Below are 25216 nucleotides of genomic sequence, written 5' to 3'. Positions count from 1 at the left end.
CCGCGAGCGAGACTAGAGGGGGGACGCGGGATGCGGTACCTGTGCGCGCTTGTTGGAGATTCACGACGTTGTCGCGCCCGCTGTCCGACGAGATCGCCGGCGACGAGATAGCCGCCGCTGGAGATCTACTACGTGACTTATGGAGCTGCGTCAATGCTCGCGAGATTGATGGAGCTGCGTGAATGATTGGATTCGGCAGGTCTTACGTGGACGTGGGGTCGTGTGATGTTTTTTTTCGGACCAGGGTACTATACGTATATGGTCTGGGTTATACAGGGCTAGACAAGGCTTGGATCTGGGCTACGGCGGGCCAGGAAAAAAATAAACTCACGGGACAAAAATACCCCTCCGAAATTAGGTTAGGGGGAGCACCGGAGCAGGTCTCGATGAACACACCGTCGCCGCTGTCGCAGACGACGCGGGCGCAACCGATGGCCGTCGAGTCGCGCCACACCACCCGCGTGTAGTGCCCGCACGACTCACCCTCTGGCGCCGAGCAGGTGTTGCTGTCATGGTCGTAGTACTGCTTCTCCGACACCCACGAATTCACGGCGTCCGTCGCCGTCCACTCGGTCCCGCCGCCGCCGCCTCCGTAGAGGTTCTCCCCGTACGGCCGGCCATCAGGAGTATGGATCAGCTGGCAGTCGCCGTGGCGCTGATCCGCGTAGTCCTGCGCGAAGGCTGCCACCGTAGCGTCCCATGTCACCTCCCCAAGGCCCACGTCGGCGCGCGCCGCGTTGTGGGCGTCCATGAAGTCCTGCTCCGAGTTCTGGGCCGTGACCGCCATGGCAGACGCGAGAGCTACGAGCAGCACCACTGCACCACTAGCTTCGTCGAGTACTCCATCGCTGATTAAGCCTTATACAAAACTAATCAAGGAAGATGTATCTGTAACGATGAGATAGACTGCCACCATGCGTACGTTGTGTATTTATACTGCCTGCACAAGATCGATTGCTTCTCTGAGGTATAACAAGTGTAAGAGATGAAAAAAAATGAAAGGAACAAACTTTCATTAGTGGTTTCTATATGTGCTGATTTTTTCCATAGCAAGGCCACAAATACCATAATCAACATAATAGTAGAACTATATATTCATTCATAAACACTGCTTGTACTATAACACAACTTACTTGAATCATAGCAATACATATCCATTGCCGGTCTAAACTATACTAGCCGTGCGAAGCCGCGGCGGCCTGCCGCGCTTGTGAAATTGCCCATCGTCGGTTTAGCTGTGATTTGTCCGGCTGTTGTTTTGATGTGAGAGATCAAATCAATGTAGCATAGAAGTTTTCTTCTATTATAGAATATCAAAAGGAAGAGTATATTTGTTGCTGCAGTTCATTGAAAGTATATCTCTCAATTTTCTGTCAAGGGCCTCAAAATGGTGACGGTGTACCATTGGAGCACCACCCCAAAGTAGCGGACATGTTTCTTCAAGCGAAAATGCATGAACAAAGCCCCTAGTATCCTAAAATCCCATGCTACAATCTAGTCCCACGAGTGCCTTGCACTATTTGCTGTAAATTATATATATAAATTGGTTACTTTCATTATTTTGGAGAGAAGTGGTTACCTAACTCCCAGGCATCTATCTATCTATTATATTATTAAAACGATAGAAAACAAACGATGAAGATTTCAAATAATAAAGTGATGATAAATCAACGGCAGAGATTAGTTAACCTCTTCTCGCAAAAAGAAAAAAAAGATTAGTTGACCTCAACATGGCAACGCCAAGCGATAGGCAAACAAAGTACACACATACGTCTTTAGAGGCACATAAGCAAGAGGACTCCAGAGTCCATACGCTGCCCAACCTTCACCAGCGATAGGCAAACAGAGTCCACACGTACGTCTACGTAGGCAAGGCCGGCGTCTAAGCAAAAGGAATCCATATGTTTTTTGCGATGAAGCAAAACGAGTCCATATATGCGAGGAGTCCATAGCTCAACCTATTCCATGCAAGCACACGCGGATTCCAGTTGAAGTCCAATTAGTAGTTCCTTTTGTAGTACTTGATGATGATGATGTGTGTGTGTTTTTTTTTTTTTGCGATAGAGTACTTGAGGACGTGTTATTGTATGACCACAGCACTACAAAAATGCTTGGGTGTGGATTGGAACAAGAAACTCGGGCGGACTACATCGATGTAATAAGGAAGTTAAGAAAAGCTACAAAACTTCTTACAAATGTCATGATTGATACCCGCTCAAGGAAGTGTGGAAATATATTATATCATAAAAGCAAAACTAATCCATGTCAACCATTTTTTAAGGGGCGCGTCAACCATTTTTAAGCGTAAGATTTAGTTACATACGTTAGATAACTGAATGAACATCTTTTTAAAATGCAATACACAAGCATCGACATCTATAACAAGTGTAGACAGAGACTAGGGGTTATCCTTCTTTAAAAGAAAAATACTACAACAACTGTAGAGGGCCGAACGGGTTCAATGGACCAACATTATATACGTTAGATAACTGAATGGACCTCTTTTTAAAATGCAATACAGAAGCATCGACATCTACAACAAGTGTAGCCTGATACAGTGGCCGGGGGTTATCCTTCTTTAAAAAAACTACAACAAGTGTAGAGGGCTGAACGGGTTCAGTAGACCAAAAATTAAATGGATGTAAGAACCTCGTAGGTTCTACCAGGTTGATCCTTGTTGCACATTATTTGGCTCTACTGTTGATCGTCGCGATTATGATGAGCAATTGTGTATATGAATCAGATTTTTCTTAAATTATTATATATATCAAATTTGTTATTAGGTAGACATAAAATAAAATAATTTAAATATGAAATTTGATATCAGGATCTGCAAGGAAATTATCACTTTAATGTTTTATTAGGTGGACAAGTATTAGGCTATTTTATATATAAGAAATTCAAAATAAAAATAGAAGGAAGCTACATTGGCAAAAATTCTATACATTATTTTATCGGGATTGCTAAATCATAGTGGACTAAAACTTAACGAAGTCTCAGTCGATGCTATATTGCTTAGATATTACATGAATATCCGTGTAAAAAATAAATATTTTTCTTTCTTCCTTTTGTATGTTCTCCTACTTGATTGAGACTTCGTTAAATCTCAATCGACTGAGATCTAGCCATACCCTTATTTTAATGAAATGAAAAATAGGTAAGATTTAACGATAGAAAGGAATGGTTTGAATTAAAGAAACTGGAGATCTTCACGTTGCAGTTTAAACTTTCTGGCCAATCAAGTTGAAGAGCCTTGATAAGATTAGGAAGATAATGTTACCTAACAGCCGGATGTGACCAGGAACATGGCAAAACCGGTTGACCAGTCCAAAACCAAGACAAGGGTTGTGTTTTGAACCATGTGGTAAGTTTAGGGTACAATTCGGATGGTTTTGGAGTTGAGGGTTGTAAATCAAACCAATGGTTAATTGAAGGTTGAAATGTGGACTTTTTTCTTATTCATGCAATATATTGGCTGCTACATACATTGTAACGTCCGGATAATTAGGCTACAGTAAAACTTTCCTGATGATGCCATGTCATCGCTGTTACTGTTGCTAATCAAGTGTTAGTTCAAAACATCTCAAATTCAAAAAAAAAATGAATTAGTGACAAACACCCAAAGTTTTCAAAAGTCAAAACAAAAATGTTCAATGGGTGCCAAATATTGCACTGGTAATTATTGTGAAGAAAATATTTTTTTTAGAAAGTGCCTAAGTATTTTAAAGTGAAATAAAACAGAAAAGAAAAATAAAGAAACGAAATTAAAAAGGAAAGGCAGAGGGGAGAGAGAGAAAAGAGCCCCTCGCCTCCCATTTGGGCCTCGGCCCACTCCATCTGCCAGCCCACTCCCCCTCCCCGGTCGGTTCTCTGTGCCACCGACCCCGTCGCTACATGAGGCTGGTCGCCGCCGCACCACCTCGCCGGCGCCGTCCCGAGGGGATAAGGCCGCCAGCGCCCCGACGCCTCGGTCCTCTCCCCTACGCCCCACTCACTCCCCCCCGCTCTCCTCGGTCGCCCCACTCCCCTCTGGGCTCTCCCCAGATCCCCTTTCCTCCACCTGCACGACGCGCTCGTCACCGGCCACTTCGCCCCGCCATGGCCACCGCTGCCCCCGCACCTCGTCGACACGTCTACGAGGTCCACCGTCGCCTTATCCATCGACTGGTGCCGCCAGTTGGAGCTCCTCACCTCTGCATCGACCGCGGCGACCGCTTCTTCCTCCTCGGTCGCCGGGGATCGCCGTCGCCGTGCCATCTGCTACAGGCCTACCCCGAGCCTCCCTCGAGCCCGCTGCCACCCCCCTACGGTTTCACTGTGAGCCACCGCGCCTGAGGCACCCTTCCTCTCTCCCTCTAGTAGTTCCTAACACCAGTCCCGCCGAGCTCCCGCTCCGGCCGCCGTCTGACCTCGACGCACCGCTCGACTCTGGTCACCCCCGCACGCGTTGCTGCCGCCACTGGACGCGGCTCTCTGCCCGCGTCCGAATGCCGTTGCCCGCTTGCTTTCCCACGCCGCGCACCCCCAACTCCGTCTCCGTCTGGTGCCGGCCGCCGTCCGCGAGCTCGCCGCCGTCGCCACAATGCACCCCGACGGCCGTCACCAGCACCACTCGAAGTGGCTCGACGCCCGCAGCCCAACGCACACGTGCACGCGTCTTCCTGTGCCCCCTAAGGACCTAGCTCGACAAGCGCCCGAGAACGCCGCCACCTCGCTCGTCGCCAGCGCCGATTCTGGCCGATTCCGGCGAAACCACCACCACCACTGGACGCGGCACTCGCTGCTTGTTCGAACGCGCCCAAGCGCGCGCGAAACCACCCATCGTAGATGAGATCCGGTGCGTTCCGGCGACCCGCCGCCGCGTTTTGAGTCACCGGAGCAACTCCGGCGCCGGCCGCCAACGTGGCTAGACGGGCCCCACCCCTGGGTCACTGCCAGTGGGCCATGGGGGCCCTGTTGACTGGGTTGACCCAGTCAACGTGCTGACTGGGCTGCCCAGTGAGACCAACGTGCGGGTCCCACCTCCTAATCCTCTAATTAAAACATTTTAATAATTAAAACTAATTAGTTTAGTTAATTAGACACTGACAGGTGGGACCAGTAGTTTTACTAACTAAAATAGATTAGTTTGAACTCTGTTTTACCCACTGTCTATGACAGGTGGGTCCCCCGTGTCAGTTTTGACCTATCAACCGCACTATTGACTGCTGACATCACACATACATCATGCTGACGTCACCCCATACTGTTCTGGATAATGTTGGATTTAAATAAATAATTAAAATCAGAAAATGATTAAATCTTTAGAAAATCATATAAAATAATACGTAACTCGGATGAAAATACTTTCTACATGAAAGTTGCTCAGAACGACGAGACGAATCCGGATACGCAGCCCGTTCGTTCACCACACGTCCCTAGCATAGTGAACCTGTAACATTTCACCTCCGGTCCATCTGTCCGAAAACGCGAAACATCGGGAATACTTTCCCGGATGTCCCCCCCATTCGCCGGTATCACCTACTACCGCGTTAGGGCACACCTACCATCACGCTTTGTCATGTCATGCATCGTCATGCATCTGTTTGCATTATATTCATTGTTTCTTCCCGCTCTTCTCTCGGTAGACTACGAGACCGACGCCGCTGCTGGTGCCCCGACCGACTACGCTGTTGACGACCCCTCCTTCTTGCCAGAGCAATCAGGCAAGCCCCCCCCCCCTTGATCACCGGATATCGCCTATTCTTCTCTATACTGCTTGCATTAGAGTAGTGTAGCATGTTACTGCTTTCCGTTAATCCTATCCTGATGCATAGCCTATCCTTGCTACTACTGTTGTTACCTTTACCTGCAATCCTACATGCTTAGTATAGGATGCTAGTTTTCCATCAGTGGCCCTACATTCTTGTCCGTCTGCTGTGCTATACTATCGGGCCGTGATCACTTGGCAGTGATCACGGGTATATACTTATATACTCTATACATGACACCTGTGGTGACTAAAGTCGGGTCGGCTCGTAGGAGTACCCGCGAGTGGATCTTGTGGCGGAGCGACAGGGCAGGTTGAGACCACCTAGGCGAGAGGTGGGCCTGGCCCTGGACGGCGTCCGCGGTTACTTCAAAATAACACGCTTAACGAGTTCTTGGTATTTGATCTAAGTCTGGCCATTTGGTCTATACGCACTAACCAACTACGCGGGAACAGTTATGGGCAATCGACGTCGTGGTATCAGCCGAAGCCTTCATGACGTCAGCGACTGAGTGGCGCGCGCCGGATTGGACTGGAACGCCTACTTGCCTTTGAAGCGGCTTAAGAAGGCCTCGCGGCCCGGTGCACCATTGATGTCCTGGAGTAGGTCCGAGCGGTGTAGCTGTAGGCACGCGCTAATACCCGATGGCTCCTTGTGCATCTATTCCTTTGGGATTAAACCTCCGTCCATCCCTCCTCCTCGCCCGAAGAGGAAATGATGAGGGCGGAGGGCATGGCCATGATGGATTTTAGGCACTACTGCTCAATCCAGGGTGATGCGCCTAGATCCAAAGTATCACAGGCATGCGTGGCATGGGATGACTCTCCCTGCGGCAGGAATCGCGCCGTCGAGGCCAGATCTACTGCAGACACGAGCGGGGACGCAAGCGAGTCTGAAACCTGCGACGGACCGCTGGGCGAGAGTGAGCTTGCACGAGACCATGGACCGCGGCTGGAGCTGGATCTAGAGCGAAACCTAGGAGGGGATGGGCGAGCCATAATGCCAGAGTGGGTGGCCGTCGCGGTCGGAGTGGCCTATGGCGCGGAGGAGGGAGCGAGAGTCTTAGGAACGAGACCTAGCGTGCCCTCTCAAGATCTACTCCGTTTGTCTGTATGAGTTGGGATCCGGAAAAGAAAATACACAACATAGAGAATAAGTGTGAGATGACAAAATGGAAGAAAGACACTTTGATTAGTGGTTTCTATGTTTGCTGGGTTTTTTTCACAGCGAGGTACAAATACCATACTCGTATAATAGTAGAACCATATATTAATCCATAAACACTGCTTGTATAATAACACAACTTATTACCTGAATCATAATAGTATATATACAGCCGGTCTAAACAATATATGGCGTCAAATCCGGCCGGCTGTTTAATTATATATCACATCTGATCACACACACTTTGGTCATCCCAGCTTAATCATTTTATTTATGCAATACGCCGTACGTACATGCACGCCCGCATGCATGCGTGCATGCATGATGCATATAGCCTAGTACGGGCTCACCCCGGGGAAGTTGCCTGGCGGGTTGTAGCTGCAGATGATGAACACACCGTCGCCGCTGTCGCAGACGACGCGGGCGCAACCGATGGCCGTCGAGTCGCGCCACACCACCTGCGTGTAGTGCCCGCACGACTCGCCCTCTGGCGCCGAGCAGGTGTTGCTGTCGTGGTCGTAGTACTGCTTCTCCGACACCCACGAATTCACGGCGTCCGTCGCCGTCCACTCGGTCCCGCCGCCGCCGCCTCCGTAGAGGTTCTCCCCGTACGGCCGGCCATCAGGAGTATGGATCAGCTGGCAGTCGCCGCGGCGCTGATCCGCGTAGTCCTGCGCGAAGGCTGCCACCGTAGCGTCCCATGTCACCTCCCCAAGGCCCACGTCGGCGCGCGCCGCGTTGTGGGCGTCCACGAAGTCCTGCTCCGAGTTCTGGGCCGTGACCGCCATGGCGGACGCGAGAGCTACGAGCAGCACCACTAGCTTCGTCGAGTACTCCATCGCTGATTAAGCCTTATACAAAACTAATCAAGGAAGATGTATCTGTAACGATGAGATAGACTGCCACCATGCGTACGTTGTGTATTTATACTGCCTGCACAAGATCGATTGCTTCTCTGAGGTATAACTAAGCTTGGAAAGTTTCATAGAAAAAATATATCTCGACGAATTACACTGGTCAAATTCGAAGCACATGTGCGCGCGTTGAGGTAGTCATATATCATCGTGGGCGGCCTGTTATTTCTTCTGATCGAGATTACCTCTGCCGATGTGGAGGAACTTCGTCATTTGATCTCGTGGCACGAACCTACCTAATAACTCTACCATTTTCATTGGCCGAGAAGAGGTCAGGTCGTACTAGTTGGGACACACGTACCTAGTAGCTAGCCAACTAGGTGCTAGTGGTACCTAAACGTGTAAAATGATTAAGTTGAAGAATATTTCTTACGGGTTCAAGTTGTACAACTTGTTAAGTCAATTGGTACTCGCACATAAGAACCTTTTTTTGCTTGTAATTGAGTCGTTCTAATACTGTGTGCCGGTTGGTACATAGGATTTATTTTTCCGTTGGCGATAATATACGAGCAGCTAACATATCTTTTTTATTTTGCTTTGTCATGCCTCTGTCATTTTCATGTGGATTGCAACTTTGGTAACATCCCCCCTACCCCCCTCCCATGTACCATTTTTTATTATGTATTGTGGCTAGAAGCCAATTTGTGCTTCTCCCGGGAACAAGACAAAAGTCAATTAATTTTTTAAATTGGAATGTTGTTTGTGGTCCTTGTTGTTAGCCAAATGAGTGCTAATTTTCTTGTTCAACTTCACGCGAGATTGATTTAACCTTGGCCTTGGTCGCGGAAATCTTGTTTTGAACGTGTCACAACTTGCTTTATATATAAAGTGGGGCGCGAGCTTTTTCGATAACGTGGCACAACTCAATCAGCGGAAAGTTGTTCTTGGCTCTTCTTTTGTCTTTCTAGCTATACTGCAACATTATGATCATATTGATGTCCTAGTGCATGGTATTTGGAGATAAGAAAAACTCGGCAACTATACAATGTGTGCAAGTAGGAGTGATGCAAAGTGATATGCCTCGGCAAAGTGGTCGATCGATGATGCAACCGTGGTTGAGCAGAAAGAGGCACGAGACAAGTAAAGAGAGTGTCGAAGACGACATGAAACATGACTGAGATTGGCTGGAGTGGTGGAAGTTGTGCGCATGAACATATAGCTATAGAAGTGGGACCCAGGGCAATGATTTGCCGAAGTAGTGGGATACAGAGTGTGTGTGCATTATGACAGAGTGGTGCATCGTGTGATGTTGTCAGTAGAGCGAGAGAAAGAGCTGACCGGCAAGAAGAGGAAGGAAGGTCGGTAATATTATGCTGAGTGTTTCCAGTTTTCGCTCGGCAAATTGGGTTTTATGCTGAGCACCCCATGTAATAACACTCGACATACAACCGACCACTCAGCGTATGCAGTTTTCCTTGTGGTGAATGGCAACATGAATTTTGTCTGTACGAGTTGTATCCGAATAAAGAGAATGCACAACATAGAGAACAAGTGTTAGAGATGAAAAAAATGAAAGAAATAAACTTTCATTAGTGGTTTCTATATGTGCTGATTTTTTTCCATAGCAAGGCCACAAATCCCATAATCAACATAAGAGTAGAACTATATATACATCCATAAACACTGCTTGTACAATAACACAACTTACTTGAATCATAGCAATACATATCCATCGCCGGTCTAAACTATACTAGCCGTGCGAAGCCGCGGCGGCCTGCCGTGCTTGTGAAATTGCCCATCGTCGGTTTAGCTGTGATTTGTCCGACTGTTGTTTTGGTGTGAGAGATCAAATCAATGTAGCATAGAAGTTTTCTTCTATTGTAGAATATCAAAAGGGAGAGTATATTTGTTGCTGCCGTTCATTGAAAGTATATCTCTCAATTTTCTGTCAAGGGCCTCAAAATGGTGGCCGTGTACTATTGGAGCACCATCACAAACTTTCACTATTTTGGACAGAAGTGGTCACCTAACTCCCAGGCATCTATCTGTCTATCTATTATATTGTTATAACGATAGAAAACGAACGGTGAAGATTTTAAATAATAGAGTGATGACAAATCAACGGCAGAGATTAGTTAAGCTCTTCTCGCAAAAAGAAAAAAAAGATTAGTTGACCTCAACGTGGCAACGCCAAGCGATATGCAAACAGAGTACACACATACGTCTTTGGAGGCACATAAGCAAAAGGAGTCCAGAGTCCATACGCTGCCCAACCTTCGCCAGCGATAGGCAAACAGAGTCCACATATACGTCTATGTAGGCAAGGCCAGCGTCTAAGCAAAAGGAATCCATATGTTTTTTGCGATGAAGCAAAACGAGTCCATATATGCAAGGAGTCCATAGCTCAACCTATTCCATGAAAGCACATGCGGATTTCAGTTGAAGTCCAATTAGTAGTTCTTTTTTTAATACATGATGATGATGATGTGTGTGTGTGTGTGTGTGTGTGTGTGTGTGTGTGTGTGTGTGTGTGTGTGTGTTTGCGATAGAGTACTTGAGGACGTGTTATTGTATGACCACGACACTACAAAAATGCATGGGTGAACAAGAAACACGGCCGGACTACATCGATGTAATAAGAAAGTCAAGCAAAGCTAGAAAACCTCTTACAAATGTCATGATTGATACCCGCTCAAGGAAGTGTGGAAATATATTATATACTAAAAGCAAAACTAATCCATGTCAACCAATTTTTTTAAGGGGAGCGTCAACCATTTTTAAGCGTAAGATTTAGTTATATACGTTAGATAACTGAATGAACATCTTTTTAAAATGCAATACACAAGCATCGACATCTACAACAAGTGTAGACAGAGACCGGGAGTTATCCTTCTTTAAAAGAAAAAAACTACAACAAGTGTAGAGGGTCGAACGGGTTCAATGGACCAAAACTACATACGTTAGATAACTAAATGAACATCTTTTTAAAGTGCAATACACAAGCATCAACATCTACAACAAGTGTAGCCTGATACAGAGGCCGGGGGTTATCCTTCTTTAAAAAAAACTACAACAAGTGTAGAGGGATGAACGGGTTCAGTTTACCAAAAATTAAATGGATGTAAGAACCTCGGAGGTTCTACCAGGTTGATCCATGTTGGCAAATTATTTGGCTCTGCGGTTGATTGTCGCGATTATAATGTACAATTATGTATATGCATCGGATTTTTCTTAAATTATTATATATAGCAAATTTGTTATTAGGTAGACACACAATAAAATATTTTAAATATGAAATTTGATATCAGGATCTGCAAGGAAATTATCACTTTAATGTTTTATTAGGTGGACAAGTATTAGGCTATTTTATATATAAGAAATTCAAAATAAAAAGAGAAGGAAGCTACATGAAAAAATTCTATACATTATTTTATCGGGGTTGCTTAATCTACATCAACTAAAACGTAACAAAGTCTCAGTCGATGCTATATTGCTTAGATATTACTTGAATATCCGTGTAAAAAAATAAATATTTTTCTTTCTTCCTTTTGTATGTTCTCTCACTTGATTGAGACTTTGTTAAATCTCAATCGACTGAGATCTAGCCACACCCTTATTTTATTAAAATGGAAAATAGGTAAGATTTAACGATAGAAAAGAATGGTTTGAATTAAAAGAAAACCTGGAAATCTTCACGTTGTAGTTTAAAACTTTCTGGCCAATAGAGTTGAAGAGCCTTGATTAGATTAGGAAGATACTGTTACCTAACAGCCGGATGAGACAAGAAACATGGCAACATCCCTGGAAAAAAAACACAGCAACAAAGGGCAGCCTCGCGAGCATGTGCATCCCTCCACGTGTTGTTGGCAGCCTAGCGCGCCCTTGGCACGGGTAAAATCCAGCATAGTACCGCCAACAGGAGAGAGATTCAGCACGCCGCCACAACATGTGCCACAGCTAGAAGCCCCGCAAAAAGAAAAGCCCCATAGCTATTGTGCGAGCAAAAGAAACTAAAATCTGAAGAGGTGAGAACTCCATACTTCTATAGGTTGTGGCCTATTTGATTAGTGTGTACACCTCTACCCCACATAAGCCATTGCCAAGTTCGCACATGACAAATCAATCGGCTCTCAAAGAAAGAGTAAAGAAGGTGAGCGAGTTACCGGCACGAGCAATATAAGCTATCTAAAAACCTATCAAAAAGGCATGGTTAGCCGGTTGATAAAACCATCCTTGTGAAATAAATAATACTCTATGTTGTCCGTCCTTTTATAATTCATACCACACAACATCATTATATAAATAGGTTGGATATGGATGACAAAGAAAGGAAGAATTAACAGCGAGAAGACGTACATTTTACACACACTATCCCTTTTTTAGAGAGGAATTATATTCCTACTTTCAAAAGGGTTGTACGCATGCCAGTATTAAAATAGAAAAAACACCCGAATATTTTAAACAAAGCACTACCGCCTAGGTGTATTATTAAGTTGTTTTTCGAGGGAAGGTGTATTATTTAGTTCCTAGGTCAAATGGAACTATACGACCATAATTTCATGGTGAGCCTGTTTTAGAAATTTTTGATGAATACATATGAACTTTTATTTATATTTCACTTGGTTGGAAAGGTTTTCTATTGGGGATAGAAGAGCGATACCCAATTGAATAGATGAACATGAAAAGGGGAAATACAAAAGGAATCCAAACATAATCTATGTAGATTGGCATGACTCAGTGCTATGGTTTTTGTTGTCACATACAAAATATTTTACAAACAACTTAATATACACAATAAAACAACAGATATGTCTTTCCTCATGATATATGTATTGACTATAATATTTTTTATTTTGTATGATATACAAAATAAACAACAGCACATGTTAGTAGTTAAATTAAAAACATTTTCCATGTCTGCAGATGACTTTACTGAAAATAGAACGATGACAAATCATTTTCCATATTGTGTATTTGACTATAATTTTTTCCATAATTTTGCATGGCAAGCTCAACATCTCATGCAAATATAGGTATGAAAAACTCATAGGAAATCTAGCCGCGCAGATGCGTGGGTCACCTTGCTGGTTATACTTATAGCCTCTAAAATCAATTTAGTTGTTTAGACGGAACTTAATCATTGCCCTGATCAGTCCAAACGTGAGGGCATGTAATCTCTACTTGGATATATAAAACTGAATAATAATTAATATTGACCAAATAGAAAGAAACCTAAATTATATAGACCCAAAGTGTCAAGAATAACCGAACCATTAGCTGCATTTCTAATTGCCAGAGAGCAACCTGCATGACTTACCCATGGAGTATATGCAAAATATATTTTCTTTTCTAGTTCAGTTCAAACACTTGCCAATCTATACCAAGAGTATCTTTTCTACTGTTTAAAAGCTAGCGACAAAAACCAGACACAACATGTTTGAGAATTTTTTTTGTTATATGGTTTTAAAATTTACCAAATTGATAAGAATCATGCTGGCAATCTTCACAAATTCAGCCCCAAGTTTCCACATCACTATTGTGAAGTCGAGGTCTATTGTAGACTGCATTCTTCAAAGTAGACACAGCAGCCAAACAATCTGAATGATGGGATGGATTACAACTGTCGTCAGTGCTTTTAGTCCTTAAGTCAGGCAATAATTTCGGTTTCTTCAGCCTCGAGTCACAACATGTGAGAGAAGACACGGGCAATATGATAGACCCCTCCAGATTACAGTTGCTGCACCAGTGCTTCCTTGTCCAGTATTAGCATCATAACCTGCAACCAATGTGATTTATTTTCTGCACATATGCACCCGGAGTATCAAATAGCCATAAATCATTGTCGGCGGGTTAACTCGCAAGAATTGATTGAACTCTTTCGAAGATATTTTGAGATGTTATATTGAGCAACAATTGCACTAAACAACATTATTTATAAGATTGCAATTTATATCATACTAGAGACAAGCCGGCATTTCCAATACAAAAATTATGTACTTTATATTCTAAAAATATTCCACACTAAGTGTTATTGGCTTCCTACCATACACCTTCACAATCATTTGTAATTAACAACAACACTGGTAAGTTATCTTCTGAAACAAATAGTGAAGTTCATTCGCATTTTATCTCTTTTGGTGGATGAAGGGGTAATTGCCCGGCGGTTTGAACCTGATCTTGAACTGGCGCCCTGGTCGGTACCGGACATAGCCTCGCACGGGCAGCCCCTCATGGTCCGCCGTTTCATGGACTTTTAGGGTACCCTCTACCGAAATGCCCTGGCAGCTTGCAAATGACGCAGCCGAGAGGATCTCGGCCTTTGAGGCAGCTTAAGAAGGCCTCATGGCCCGGCGCACCATTGATGTCCCGGCGTCGGTCCGAGTGGTGTAGCTGTACATGCGCGCTAATTATTGATGGCTCCTTGCTTGTCCGTATGTTCCTTCAGGATTAGAGATTCGTCCATCCTCCATCCTCGTCTGAAGAGGAAATGTTGACAAGAGCGGAGGGGATGACCACGATGGATTTAGGTACCGCCGCTCAATCACAATGCCGAGATCCGGAGTATCACAGGCATGCATGGCGTGGGATGACTCTCCCCGCGGCAGGATTCGTGGCGTCGAGGTCAAATCTACTGCATTCACGGGCGGGGCCGAAAGGGAGTCTGGAACCTACGATGGACCACTGGTCGAGAGCGAGCTTGCACGGGACCGTGGCCGGAGCTGGATCCGGAGTGAAACCTGGGAGGGGATGGGTGAGCCATAATGGCAGAGTGGGTGACCGTCACGGCCAGAGTGGCCTGTGGCGCGGAGGAGGGAGCGAGAGTCTCAGGAACGAGACCTAGCATGCCTTCTCGAGATCTACTCCGTTTGTGTGTACGAGTTGGGATCAAAAAAGAAAATGAAGAATAAAGAGAACAAGTGCGAGATGATAAAATGGAAGAAAGACACTTTGATTAGTGGTTTCTATGTATGGTGGTTTTTTTTCCACAGCAAGGCACAAATACCATACTCAGTATAATAGTAGAACCATATATTCATCCATAAACACTGCTCGTACAATAACACAGCTTATTACCTGAATCATAACAGTACATATATACAGCCGGTCTAAACAATATATGGCGTCAAATCCGGCCGGCTGGTTAACTATACATCACATCTGATCACACTGTGGTTATCTCAGCTTAATCATTTTATTTATGCAATACGCTGCTACGTACGTACATGCACGCTCGCATGCGTGCATGCATGATGCATATAGCCTAGTACGGGCTCACCCCGGGGAAGTTGCCTGGCGGGTTGTAGCTGCAGATGATGAACACACCGTCGCCGCTGTCGCAGACGACGCGGGCGCAACCGATGGCCGTCGAGTCGTGCCACACCACCTGCGTGTAGTGCCCGCAAGACTCACCCTCCGGCGCCGAGCAGGTGTTGCTGTCGTGGTCGTAGTACTGCTTCTCCGACACCCACGAATTCACGGCGTCCGTCGCCGTCCACTCGGTCCCGCCGCCGCCGCCTCCGTAGAGGTTCTCCCCGTACGGCCGGCCATCAGGAGTATGGATCAGCTGGCAGTCGCCGCGGCGCTGATTCGCGTAGTCCTGCGCGAAGGCTGCCACCGTAGCGTCCCATGTCACCTCCCCAAGGCCCACATCGGCGCGCGCCGCGTTGTGGGCGTCCACGAAGTCCTGCTCCGAGTTCTGGGCCGTGACCGCCATGGCGGACGCGAGAGCTAAGAGCACCACTACTGCTAGCTTCGGCGAGTACTCCATCGCTGATTAAGCCTTACAAAACTAATCAAGGAAGATGTATCTGTAACGATGAGATAGACTGCCACCATGCGTACGTTGTGTATTTATACTGCCTGCACAAGATCGATTGCTTCTCTGAGGTATAACTAAGCTTGGAAAGTTTCATAGAGAAAATATATCTCCACGAATTACACTGGTCAAATTCGAAGCACATGTGCGCGCGTTGAGGTAGTCAGATATCATCGTGGGCGGCCTGTTGTTTCTTCTGATCGAGATTACCTATGCTGATGTGGAGGAACTTCGTCATTTGATCTCGTGGCAAGAACAACCTACCTAAAAACTCCATTATCTTCATTGTCCGAGAAGAGGTCAGGTCGTACTAATCGGGACACATGTACCTAGTAGCTAGCCAACTAGGTGCTAGTGGTACAAACGTGTAAAATGATTAAGTTCAAGAATATTTCTTTCGGGTTCAAGTTGTACAACTTGTTAAGGTAATTAGTACTCGCACGTAAGAACCTTTTTTGCTTGTAATTGAGTCGTTCTATTACTGTGTGCCGGTTGTGCATAGGATTTATTTATCCGTTGCAGATAATATATGAGCAGCTAACGTATCTCTTTTATTTTGCTTTGTCATGCCGCTGTCATTTTCATGTGGATTGCAACTTTTGTAACATCCCCCCGACCCTCCTCCCACGCACCATTTTTTTAATATATTGTGGCTAGAAGCCAATTTGTGCTTCTCCTGGGAACAAGACAAAAGTCAATATGTTCTTTAAATTGGAATGTTGTTTGTGGTCCTTGTTGTTAGCCAAATGAGTGCTAATTTTCTTGTTCAACTTCACGCGAGATTGATTTAACCTTGGCCTTGGTCGCGGAAATCTTGTTTTGAACGTGTCACAATTTGCTTTATATATAAAGTGGGGCGTGAGCTTTTTCGGTAACGTGGCACAACTCAATCAGCGGAAAGTTGTTTTTGGCTCTTCTTTTGTCTTTCTAGCTATACTGCAACATTATGATCATATTGATGTCCTAGTGCATGGTATTTGGAGATAAGAAAAACTCGGCAACTATACAATGTGTTCAAGTAAGAGTGATGCAAAGTGATATGCCTCGGCAAAGTGGTCGATCGATGATGCAACCGTGGTGGAGCAGAAAGAGGCACGAGACAAGTAAAGAGAGTGCCGAAGACGACAGGAAACATGACTGAGATTGGCTGGAGTGGTGGAAGTTGTGCGCATGAACATATAGCTATAGAAGTGGGACCGAGGGCAATGATTTGCCGAAGTACTGGGATACAGAGTGTGTGTGCATTATGACAGAGTGGTGCATCGTGTGATGTTGTCAGTAGAGCGAGAGAAAGAGCTGACCGGCAAGAAGAGGAAGGAAGGTCGGTAATATTATGCTGAGTGTTTCCAGTTTTCGCTCGGCAAATTGGGTTTTATGCTGAGCACCCCATGTAATAACACTCGACATACAACCGACCACTCAGCGTATGCAGTTTTCCTTGTGGTGAATGGCAACATGAATTTTGTCCCTACGAGTTGTATCCGAATAAAGAGAATGCACAACATAGAGAACAAGTGTTAGAGATGAAAAAAATGAAAGAAATAAACTTTCATTAGTGGTTTCTATATGTGCTGATTTTTTTCCATAGCAAGGCCACAAATCCCATAATCAACATAAGAGTAGAACTATATATTCATCCATAAACACTGCTTGTACAATAACACAACTTACTTGAATCATAGCAATAACCTTTTTTGCTTGTAATTGAGTCGTTCTATTACTGTGTGCCGGTTGTGCATAGGATTTATTTATCCGTTGGAGATAATATATGAGCAGCTAACGTATCTCTTTTATTTTGCTTTGTCATGCCGCTGTCATTTGTAACATCCCCCCGACCCTCCTCCCACGCACCATTTTTTTAATATATTGTAGCTAGAAGCCAATTTGTGCTTCTGCTGGGAACAAGACAAAAGTCAATATGTTCTTTAAATTGGAATGTTGTTTGTGGTCCTTGTTGTCAGTCAAATGAGTTAATTTTCTTGTTCAACTTCAGGCGAAATTGATTTAACCTTGGCCATGGTCGCGGAAATCTTATTTTGAACGTGACACAACTTGCTTTATGTATAAAGCGGGGCGTGAGCTTTTTCGGTAACGTGACAGAACTTAATCAGCAGAAAGTTTTTTGTGGCTCTTCTTTTGTCTTTCTAGCTATACTGTAACTTTATGATCATATTGATGTCCTGGTAGATGGTATTTGGAGATAAGAAAAACTCGGCAACTATACAATGTGTGCAAGTAGGAGTGATGCAAAGTGATATGCCTCGGCAAAGTGGTCGATCGATGATGCAACCGTGGGTGAGCAGAAAGAAGCACGGGACAAGTAAAGAGAGTGTCGAAGACGACGGGAAACATCACTGATATTGGCTGGAGTGGTGGGAGTTGTGCGCATGACCATGTAGCTATAGAAGTGGGACCCAAGGCAATGATTTGCCGAAGTAGTGGGATACAGAGTGTGTGTGCATTATTACAGACTGGTGCATCGTGTGATGTTGTCAGTAGAGCGAGAGAAGAGCTGACCGGCAAGAAGAGGAAGGAAGGTCGGTAATATTATGCTGAGTGTTTCCAGTTTTCGCTCGGCAAATTGGGTTTTATGCTGAGCACCCCATAAAATAACACTCGACATACAACCGACCACTCAGTGTTTGCAGTTTTTCTTGTGGTGAATGGCAACATGAATTCTGTCTGTACGAGTTGTATCCGAATAAAGAGAATGCACAACATAGGGAACAAGTGTAAGAGATGAAAAAAATGAAAGAAACAAACTTTCATTAGTGGTTTCTATATGTGCTGATTTTTTTCCATAGCAAGGCCACGAATACCATAATCAACATAACAGTAGAACTATATATTCATCCATAAACACTGCTTGTACTATAACACAACTTACTTGAATCATAGCAATACATATCCATTGCCGGTCTAAACGATACTAGCCGTGCGAAGCCGCGGCGGCCTGCCGCGCTTGTGAAATGGCCCATCGTCGGTTTAGCCGTGATTTGTCCGGCTGTTGTTTTGGTGTGAGAGATCAAATCAATGTAGCATAGAAGTTTTCTTCTATTATAGAATATCAAAAGGAAGAGTATATTTGTTGCTGCCGTTCATTGAAAGTATATCTCTCAATTTTCTGTCAAGGGCCTCAAAATGGTGACGGTGTACCATTGGAGCACCACCCCAAAGTAGCAGACATGTTTCTTCAAGCGAAAATGCATGAACAAAGCCCCTAGTATCCTAAAATCCCATGCTACAATCTAGTCCCACGAGTGCCTTGCACTATTTGCTGTAAATTATATATATAAATTGGTTACTTTCACTATTTTGGAGAGAAGTGTTTACCTAACTCCCAGGCATCTATCTATCTATTATATTATTAAAACGATAGAAAACAAACGGTGAAGATTTCAAATAATAAAGTGATGATAAATCAACGGCAGAGATTAGTTAACCTCTTCTCGCAAAAAGAAAAAAAGATTAGTTGACCTCAACATGGCAACGCCAAGCGATAGGCAAACAAAGTACACACATACGTCTTTGGAGGCACATAAGCAAGAGGACTCCAGAGTCCATACGCTGCCCAACCTTCACCAGCGATAGGCAAACAGAGTCCACACGTACGTCTACGTAGGCAAGGCCGGCGTCTAAGCAAAAGGAATCCATATGTTTTTTGCGATGAAGCAAAACGAGTCCATATATGCGAGGAGTCCATAGCTCAACCTATTCCATGCAAGCACACGCGGATTCCAGTTGAAGTCCAATTAGTAGTTCTTTTTTTAGTACTTGATGATGATGATGTGTGTGTGTTTCTTTTTTTTTGCGATAGAGTACTTGAGGACGTGTTATTGTATGACCACAGCACTACAAAAATGCATGGGTGTGGATTGAAACAAGAAACTCGGGCGGACTACATCGATGTAATAAGAAAGTCAAGAAAAGCTACAAAACTTCTTACAAATGTCTTGATTGATACCCGCTCAAGGAAGTGTGGAAATATATTATATCATAAAAGCAAAACTAATCGATGTCAACCATTTTTTAAGGGGCGCGTCAACCATTTTTAAGCGTAAGATTTAGTTATATACGTTAGATAACTGAATGAACATCTTTTTAAAATGCAATACACAAGCATCGACATCTACAACAAGTGTAGACAGAGACTGGGGGTTATCCTTCTTTAAAAGAAAAATACTACAACAACTGTAGAGGGCCGAACGGGTTCAATGGACCAACATTATATACGTTAGATAACTGAATGAACCTCTTTTTAAAATGCAATACAGAAGCATCGACATCTACAACAAGTGTAGCCTGATAGAGAGGCCGGGGGTTATCCTTCTTTAAAAAAAACTACAACAAGTGTAGAGGGCTGAACGGGTTCAGTAGACCAAAAATTAAATGGATGTAAGAACCTCGGAGGTTCTACCAGGTTGATCCATGTTGCACATTATTTGGCTCTACTGTTGATCGTCGCGATTATGATGAGCAATTGTGTATATGAATCAGATTTTTCTTAAATTATTATATATATATCAAATTTGTTATTAGGTCGACATAAAATAAAATAATTTAAATATGAAATTTGATATCAGGATCTGCAAGGAAATTATCACTTTAATGTTTTATTAGGTGGACAAGTATTAGGCTATTTTATATATAAGAAATTCAAAATAAAAATAGAAGGAAGCTACATTGGCAAAAATTCTATACATTATTTTATCGGGATTGCTAAATCATAGTGGACTAAAACTTAACGAAGTCTCAGTCGATGCTATATTGCTTAGATATTACATGAATATCCGTGTAAAAAATAAATATTTTTCTTTCTTCCTTTTGTATGTTCTCCCACTTGATTGAGACTTCGTTAAATCTCAATCGACTGAGATCTAGCCATACCCTTACTTTAATGAAATGAAAAATAGGTAAGATTTAACGATAGAAAGGAATGGTTTGAATTAAAGAAACTGGAGATCTTCACGTTGCAGTTTTAAACTTTCTGGCCAATCAAGTTGAAGAGCCTTGATAATATTAGGAAGATAATGTTACCTAACAGCCGGATGAGACCAGGAACATGGCAAAACCGGTTGACCAGTCCAAAACCAAGACAAGGGTTGTGTTTTGAACCATGTGGTAAGTTTAGGGTACAATTCGGATGGTTTTAGAGTTGAGGGTTGTAAATCAAACCGAATGGTTAGTTGAGGGTTGAAATGTGGACTTTTTTCTTATTCATGCAATATATTGGCTGCTACGTACATGCACGAATGCATGCATAGCCTAGTACGGGCTCACCCCCGGGGAGGTGAACCCTATCTTGAACCCCCCCTGGTTGGCGCCGGACATATCCTGACCTCGCACAAGCAGCCTCTCTTGGATCGCTGTTTCGTGGATTTTGAGGGCACTCTGCCGAAATGCCTTGGCAGCATGCAAATGATGCAACACAGAGGATCTCCGCTGCCCTTTCTCCAGTAGTGTTTGCTAAGGCATCGGCAACACTTGCCTTTGAAGCGGCTTAAGAAGGCCTCGCGGCCCGGTGCACCATTGATGTCCTGGAGTAGGTCCGAGCGGTGTAGCTGTAGGCACGCGCTAATACCCGATGGCTCCTTGTGCATCTATTCCTTTGGGATTAAACCTCCGTCCATCCCTCCTCCTCGCCCGAAGAGGAAATGATGAGGGCGGAGGGCATGGCCATGATGGATTTTAGGCACTACTGCTCAATCTAGGGTGGGGCGCCCAGATCCAAAGTATCACAGGCATGCGTGGCATGGGATGACTCTCCCTGCGGCAGGAATCGCGCCGTCGAGGCCAGATCTACTACAGACACGAGCGGGGACGCAAGCGAGTCTGAAACCTGCGACGGACCGCTGGGCGAGAGTGAGCTTGCACGAGACCATGGACCGCGGCTGGAGCTGGATCCAGAGCGAAACCTAGGAGGGGATGGGCGAGCCATAATGCCAGAGTGGGTGGCCGTCGCGGTCGGAGTGGCCTATGGCGCGGTGGAGGGAGCGGGAGTCTTAGGAACGAGACCTAGCGTGCCCTCTCAAGATCTACTCCGTTTGTCTGTACGAGTTGGGATCCGAAAAAGAAAATACACAACATAGAGAATAAGTGTGAGATGACAAAATGGAAGAAAGACACTTTGATTAGTGGTTTCTATGTATGCTGGGTTTTTTTCACAGCGAGGTACAAATACCATACTCGTATAATAGTAGAACCATATATTAATCCATAAACACTGCTTGTATAATAACACAACTTATTACCTGAATCATAATAGTATATATACAGCCGGTCTAAACAATATATGGCGTCAAATCCGGCCGGCTGTTTAATTATATATCACATCTGATCACACACACTTTGGTCATCCCAGCTTAATCATTTTATTTATGCAATACGCCGTACGTACATGCACGCCCGCATGCATGCGTGCATGCATGATGCATATAGCCTAGTACGGGCTCACCCCGGGGAAGTTGCCTGGCGGGTTGTAGCTGCAGATGATGAACACACCGTCGCCGCTGTCGCAGACGACGCGGGCGCAACCGATGGCCGTCGAGTCGCGCCACACCACCTGCGTGTAGTGCCCGCACGACTCGCCCTCTGGCGCCGAGCAGGTGTTGCTGTCGTGGTCGTAGTACTGCTTCTCCGACACCCACGAATTCACGGCGTCCGTCGCCGTCCACTCGGTCCCGCCGCCGCCGCCTCCGTAGAGGTTCTCCCCGTACGGCCGGCCATCAGGAGTATGGATCAGCTGGCAGTCGCCGCGGCGCTGATCCGCGTAGTCCTGCGCGAAGGCTGCCACCGTAGCGTCCCATGTCACCTCCCCAAGGCCCACGTCGGCGCGCGCCGCGTTGTGGGCGTCCACGAAGTCCTGCTCCGAGTTCTGGGCCGTGACCGCCATGGCGGACGCGAGAGCTACGAGCAGCACCACTAGCTTCGTCGAGTACTCCATCGCTGATTAAGCCTTATACAAAACTAATCAAGGAAGATGTATCTGTAACGATGAGATAGACTGCCACCATGCGTACGTTGTGTATTTATACTGCCTGCACAAGATCGATTGCTTCTCTGAGGTATAACTAAGCTTGGAAAGTTTCATAGAAAAAATATATCTCGACGAATTACACTGGTCAAATTCGAAGCACATGTGCGCGCGTTGAGGTAGTCATATATCATCGTGGGCGGCCTGTTATTTCTTCTGATCGAGATTACCTCTGCCGATGTGGAGGAACTTCGTCATTTGATCTCGTGGCACGAACCTACCTAATAACTCTACCATTTTCATTGGCCGAGAAGAGGTCAGGTCGTACTAGTTGGGACACACGTACCTAGTAGCTAGCCAACTAGGTGCTAGTGGTACCTAAACGTGTAAAATGATTAAGTTGAAGAATATTTCTTACGGGTTCAAGTTGTACAACTTGTTAAGTCAATTGGTACTCGCACATAAGAACCTTTTTTTGCTTGTAATTGAGTCGTTCTAATACTGTGTGCCGGTTGGTACATAGGATTTATTTTTCCGTTGGCGATAATATACGAGCAGCTAACATATCTTTTTTATTTTGCTTTGTCATGCCTCTGTCATTTTCATGTGGATTGCAACTTTGGTAACATCCCCCCTACCCCCCTCCCATGTACCATTTTTTATTATGTATTGTGGCTAGAAGCCAATTTGTGCTTCTCCCGGGAACAAGACAAAAGTCAATTAATTTTTTAAATTGGAATGTTGTTTGTGGTCCTTGTTGTTAGCCAAATGAGTGCTAATTTTCTTGTTCAACTTCACGCGAGATTGATTTAACCTTGGCCTTGGTCGCGGAAATCTTGTTTTGAACGTGTCACAACTTGCTTTATATATAAAGTGGGGCGCGAGCTTTTTCGATAACGTGGCACAACTCAATCAGCGGAAAGTTGTTCTTGGCTCTTCTTTTGTCTTTCTAGCTATACTGCAACATTATGATCATATTGATGTCCTAGTGCATGGTATTTGGAGATAAGAAAAACTCGGCAACTATACAATGTGTGCAAGTAGGAGTGATGCAAAGTGATATGCCTCGGCAAAGTGGTCGATCGATGATGCAACCGTGGTTGAGCAGAAAGAGGCACGAGACAAGTAAAGAGAGTGTCGAAGACGACAGGAAACATGACTGAGATTGGCTGGAGTGGTGGAAGTTGTGCGCATGAACATATAGCTATAGAAGTGGGACCCAGGGCAATGATTTGCCGAAGTAGTGGGATACAGAGTGTGTGTGCATTATGACAGAGTGGTGCATCGTGTGATGTTGTCAGTAGAGCGAGAGAAAGAGCTGACCGGCAAGAAGAGGAAGGAAGGTCGGTAATATTATGCTGAGTGTTTCCAGTTTTCGCTCGGCAAATTGGATTTTATGCTGAGCACCCCATGTAATAACACTCGACATACAACCGACCACTCAGCGTATGCAGTTTTCCTTGTGGTGAATGGCAACATGAATTTTGTCTGTACGAGTTGTATCCGAATAAAGAGAATGCACAACATAGAGAACAAGTGTTAGAGATGAAAAAAAATGAAAGAAATAAACTTTCATTAGTGGTTTCTATATGTGCTGATTTTTTTCCATAGCAAGGCCACAAATCCCATAATCAACATAAGAGTAGAACTATATATTCATCCATAAACACTGCTTGTACAATAACACAACTTACTTGAATCATAGCAATACATATCCATCGCCGGTCTAAACTATACTAGCCGTGCGAAGCCGCGGCGGCCTGCCGTGCTTGTGAAATTGCCCATCGTCGGTTTAGCTGTGATTTGTCTGACTGTTGTTTTGGTGTGAGAGATCAAATCAATGTAGCATAGAAGTTTTCTTCTATTGTAGAATATCAAAAGGGAGAGTATATTTGTTGCTGCCGTTCATTGAAAGTATATCTCTCAATTTTCTGTCAAGGGCCTAAAAATGGTGGCGGTGTACCATTGGAGCACCATCCCAAAGTAGCAGACATGTTTCTTCAAGCAAAAATGCATGAACAAAGCCCCTAGTATCCTAAAATCCCATGCTACAATCTAGTCCCACGAGTGCCTTGCACTACTTGCTTTAAATTATATATATATATAAATTGGTTACTTTCACTATTTTGGAGAGAAGTGGTCACCTAACTCCCAGGCATCTATCTACCAATCTATTATATTATTATAACGATAGAAAACGAACGGTGAAGATTTGAAATAATAGAGTGATGACAAATCAACGGCAGAGATTAGTTAAGCTCTTCTCGCAAAAAGAAAAAAAAGATTAGTTGACCTCAACGTGGCAACGCCAAGCGATATGCAAACAGAGTACGCACATACATCTTTGGAGGCACATAAGCAAAAGGAGTCCATAGTCCATACGCTGCCCAACCTTCGCCAGCGATAGGCAAACAGAGTCCACGCATACGTCTACATAGGCAAGGCCAGCGTCTAAGCAAAAGGAATCCATATGATTTTTGCGATGAAGCAAAACGAGTCCATATATGCAAGGAGTCCATAGCTCAACCTATTCCATGAAAGCACATGCGGAGTCCAGTTGAAGTCCAATTAGTAGTTCTTTTTTTAATACATGATGATGATGATGATGTGTGTGTGTGTGTGTGTGTGTTTTGCGATAGAGTACTTGAGGACGTGTTAT

General features: G+C 44.6%; 3 protein-coding genes and 1 pseudogene across 3 annotated transcripts; all 4 read right to left on the bottom strand.

Annotated features, from left to right (window-relative positions):
- Positions 1–228: 228 nt before the first annotated feature.
- Positions 229–846, bottom strand: LOC120965358 (pathogenesis-related protein PRB1-3-like; annotated as a pseudogene).
- A 6126-nt stretch (positions 847–6972) lies between these two features.
- On the bottom strand, positions 6973–7790 carry LOC141022173 (pathogenesis-related protein PRB1-3-like). The gene has a single exon (XM_073498325.1). It carries the CDS (start codon positions 7751–7753, stop codon positions 7250–7252), a length of 504 nt encoding a protein of 167 aa, XP_073354426.1. The 5' UTR covers positions 7754–7790; the 3' UTR covers positions 6973–7249.
- Positions 7791–14776: 6986 nt separating this feature from the next.
- On the bottom strand, positions 14777–15575 carry LOC109772549 (pathogenesis-related protein 1-like). The gene has a single exon (XM_020331225.4). The coding sequence runs from the start codon at positions 15534–15536 to the stop codon at positions 15030–15032; it is 507 nt and encodes a 168-aa protein (XP_020186814.1). The 5' UTR covers positions 15537–15575; the 3' UTR covers positions 14777–15029.
- A 6170-nt stretch (positions 15576–21745) lies between these two features.
- Positions 21746–22564, bottom strand: LOC109772548 (pathogenesis-related protein PRB1-3-like). The gene has a single exon (XM_020331224.4). It carries the CDS (start codon positions 22525–22527, stop codon positions 22024–22026), a length of 504 nt encoding a protein of 167 aa, XP_020186813.1. The 5' UTR covers positions 22528–22564; the 3' UTR covers positions 21746–22023.
- Positions 22565–25216: the final 2652 nt, after the last annotated feature.

This window comes from Aegilops tauschii, chromosome 5 (assembly GCF_002575655.3).
Source record: "Aegilops tauschii subsp. strangulata cultivar AL8/78 chromosome 5, Aet v6.0, whole genome shotgun sequence".
Lineage (NCBI taxonomy): Eukaryota > Viridiplantae > Streptophyta > Magnoliopsida > Poales > Poaceae > Aegilops > Aegilops tauschii.
This window is presented reverse-complemented; position numbering and strand designations above follow the sequence as displayed.

Excerpts from the sequence above, each read along its gene's own strand:
- LOC109772549 (XM_020331225.4), bottom strand. The coding sequence starts at position 15,536 with ATGGAGTACTCGCCGAAGCTAGCAGTAGTGGTGCTCTTAGCTCTCGCG.
- LOC109772548 (XM_020331224.4), bottom strand. The coding sequence starts at position 22,527 with ATGGAGTACTCGACGAAGCTAGTGGTGCTGCTCGTAGCTCTCGCGTCC.
- LOC141022173 (XM_073498325.1), bottom strand. The coding sequence starts at position 7,753 with ATGGAGTACTCGACGAAGCTAGTGGTGCTGCTCGTAGCTCTCGCGTCC.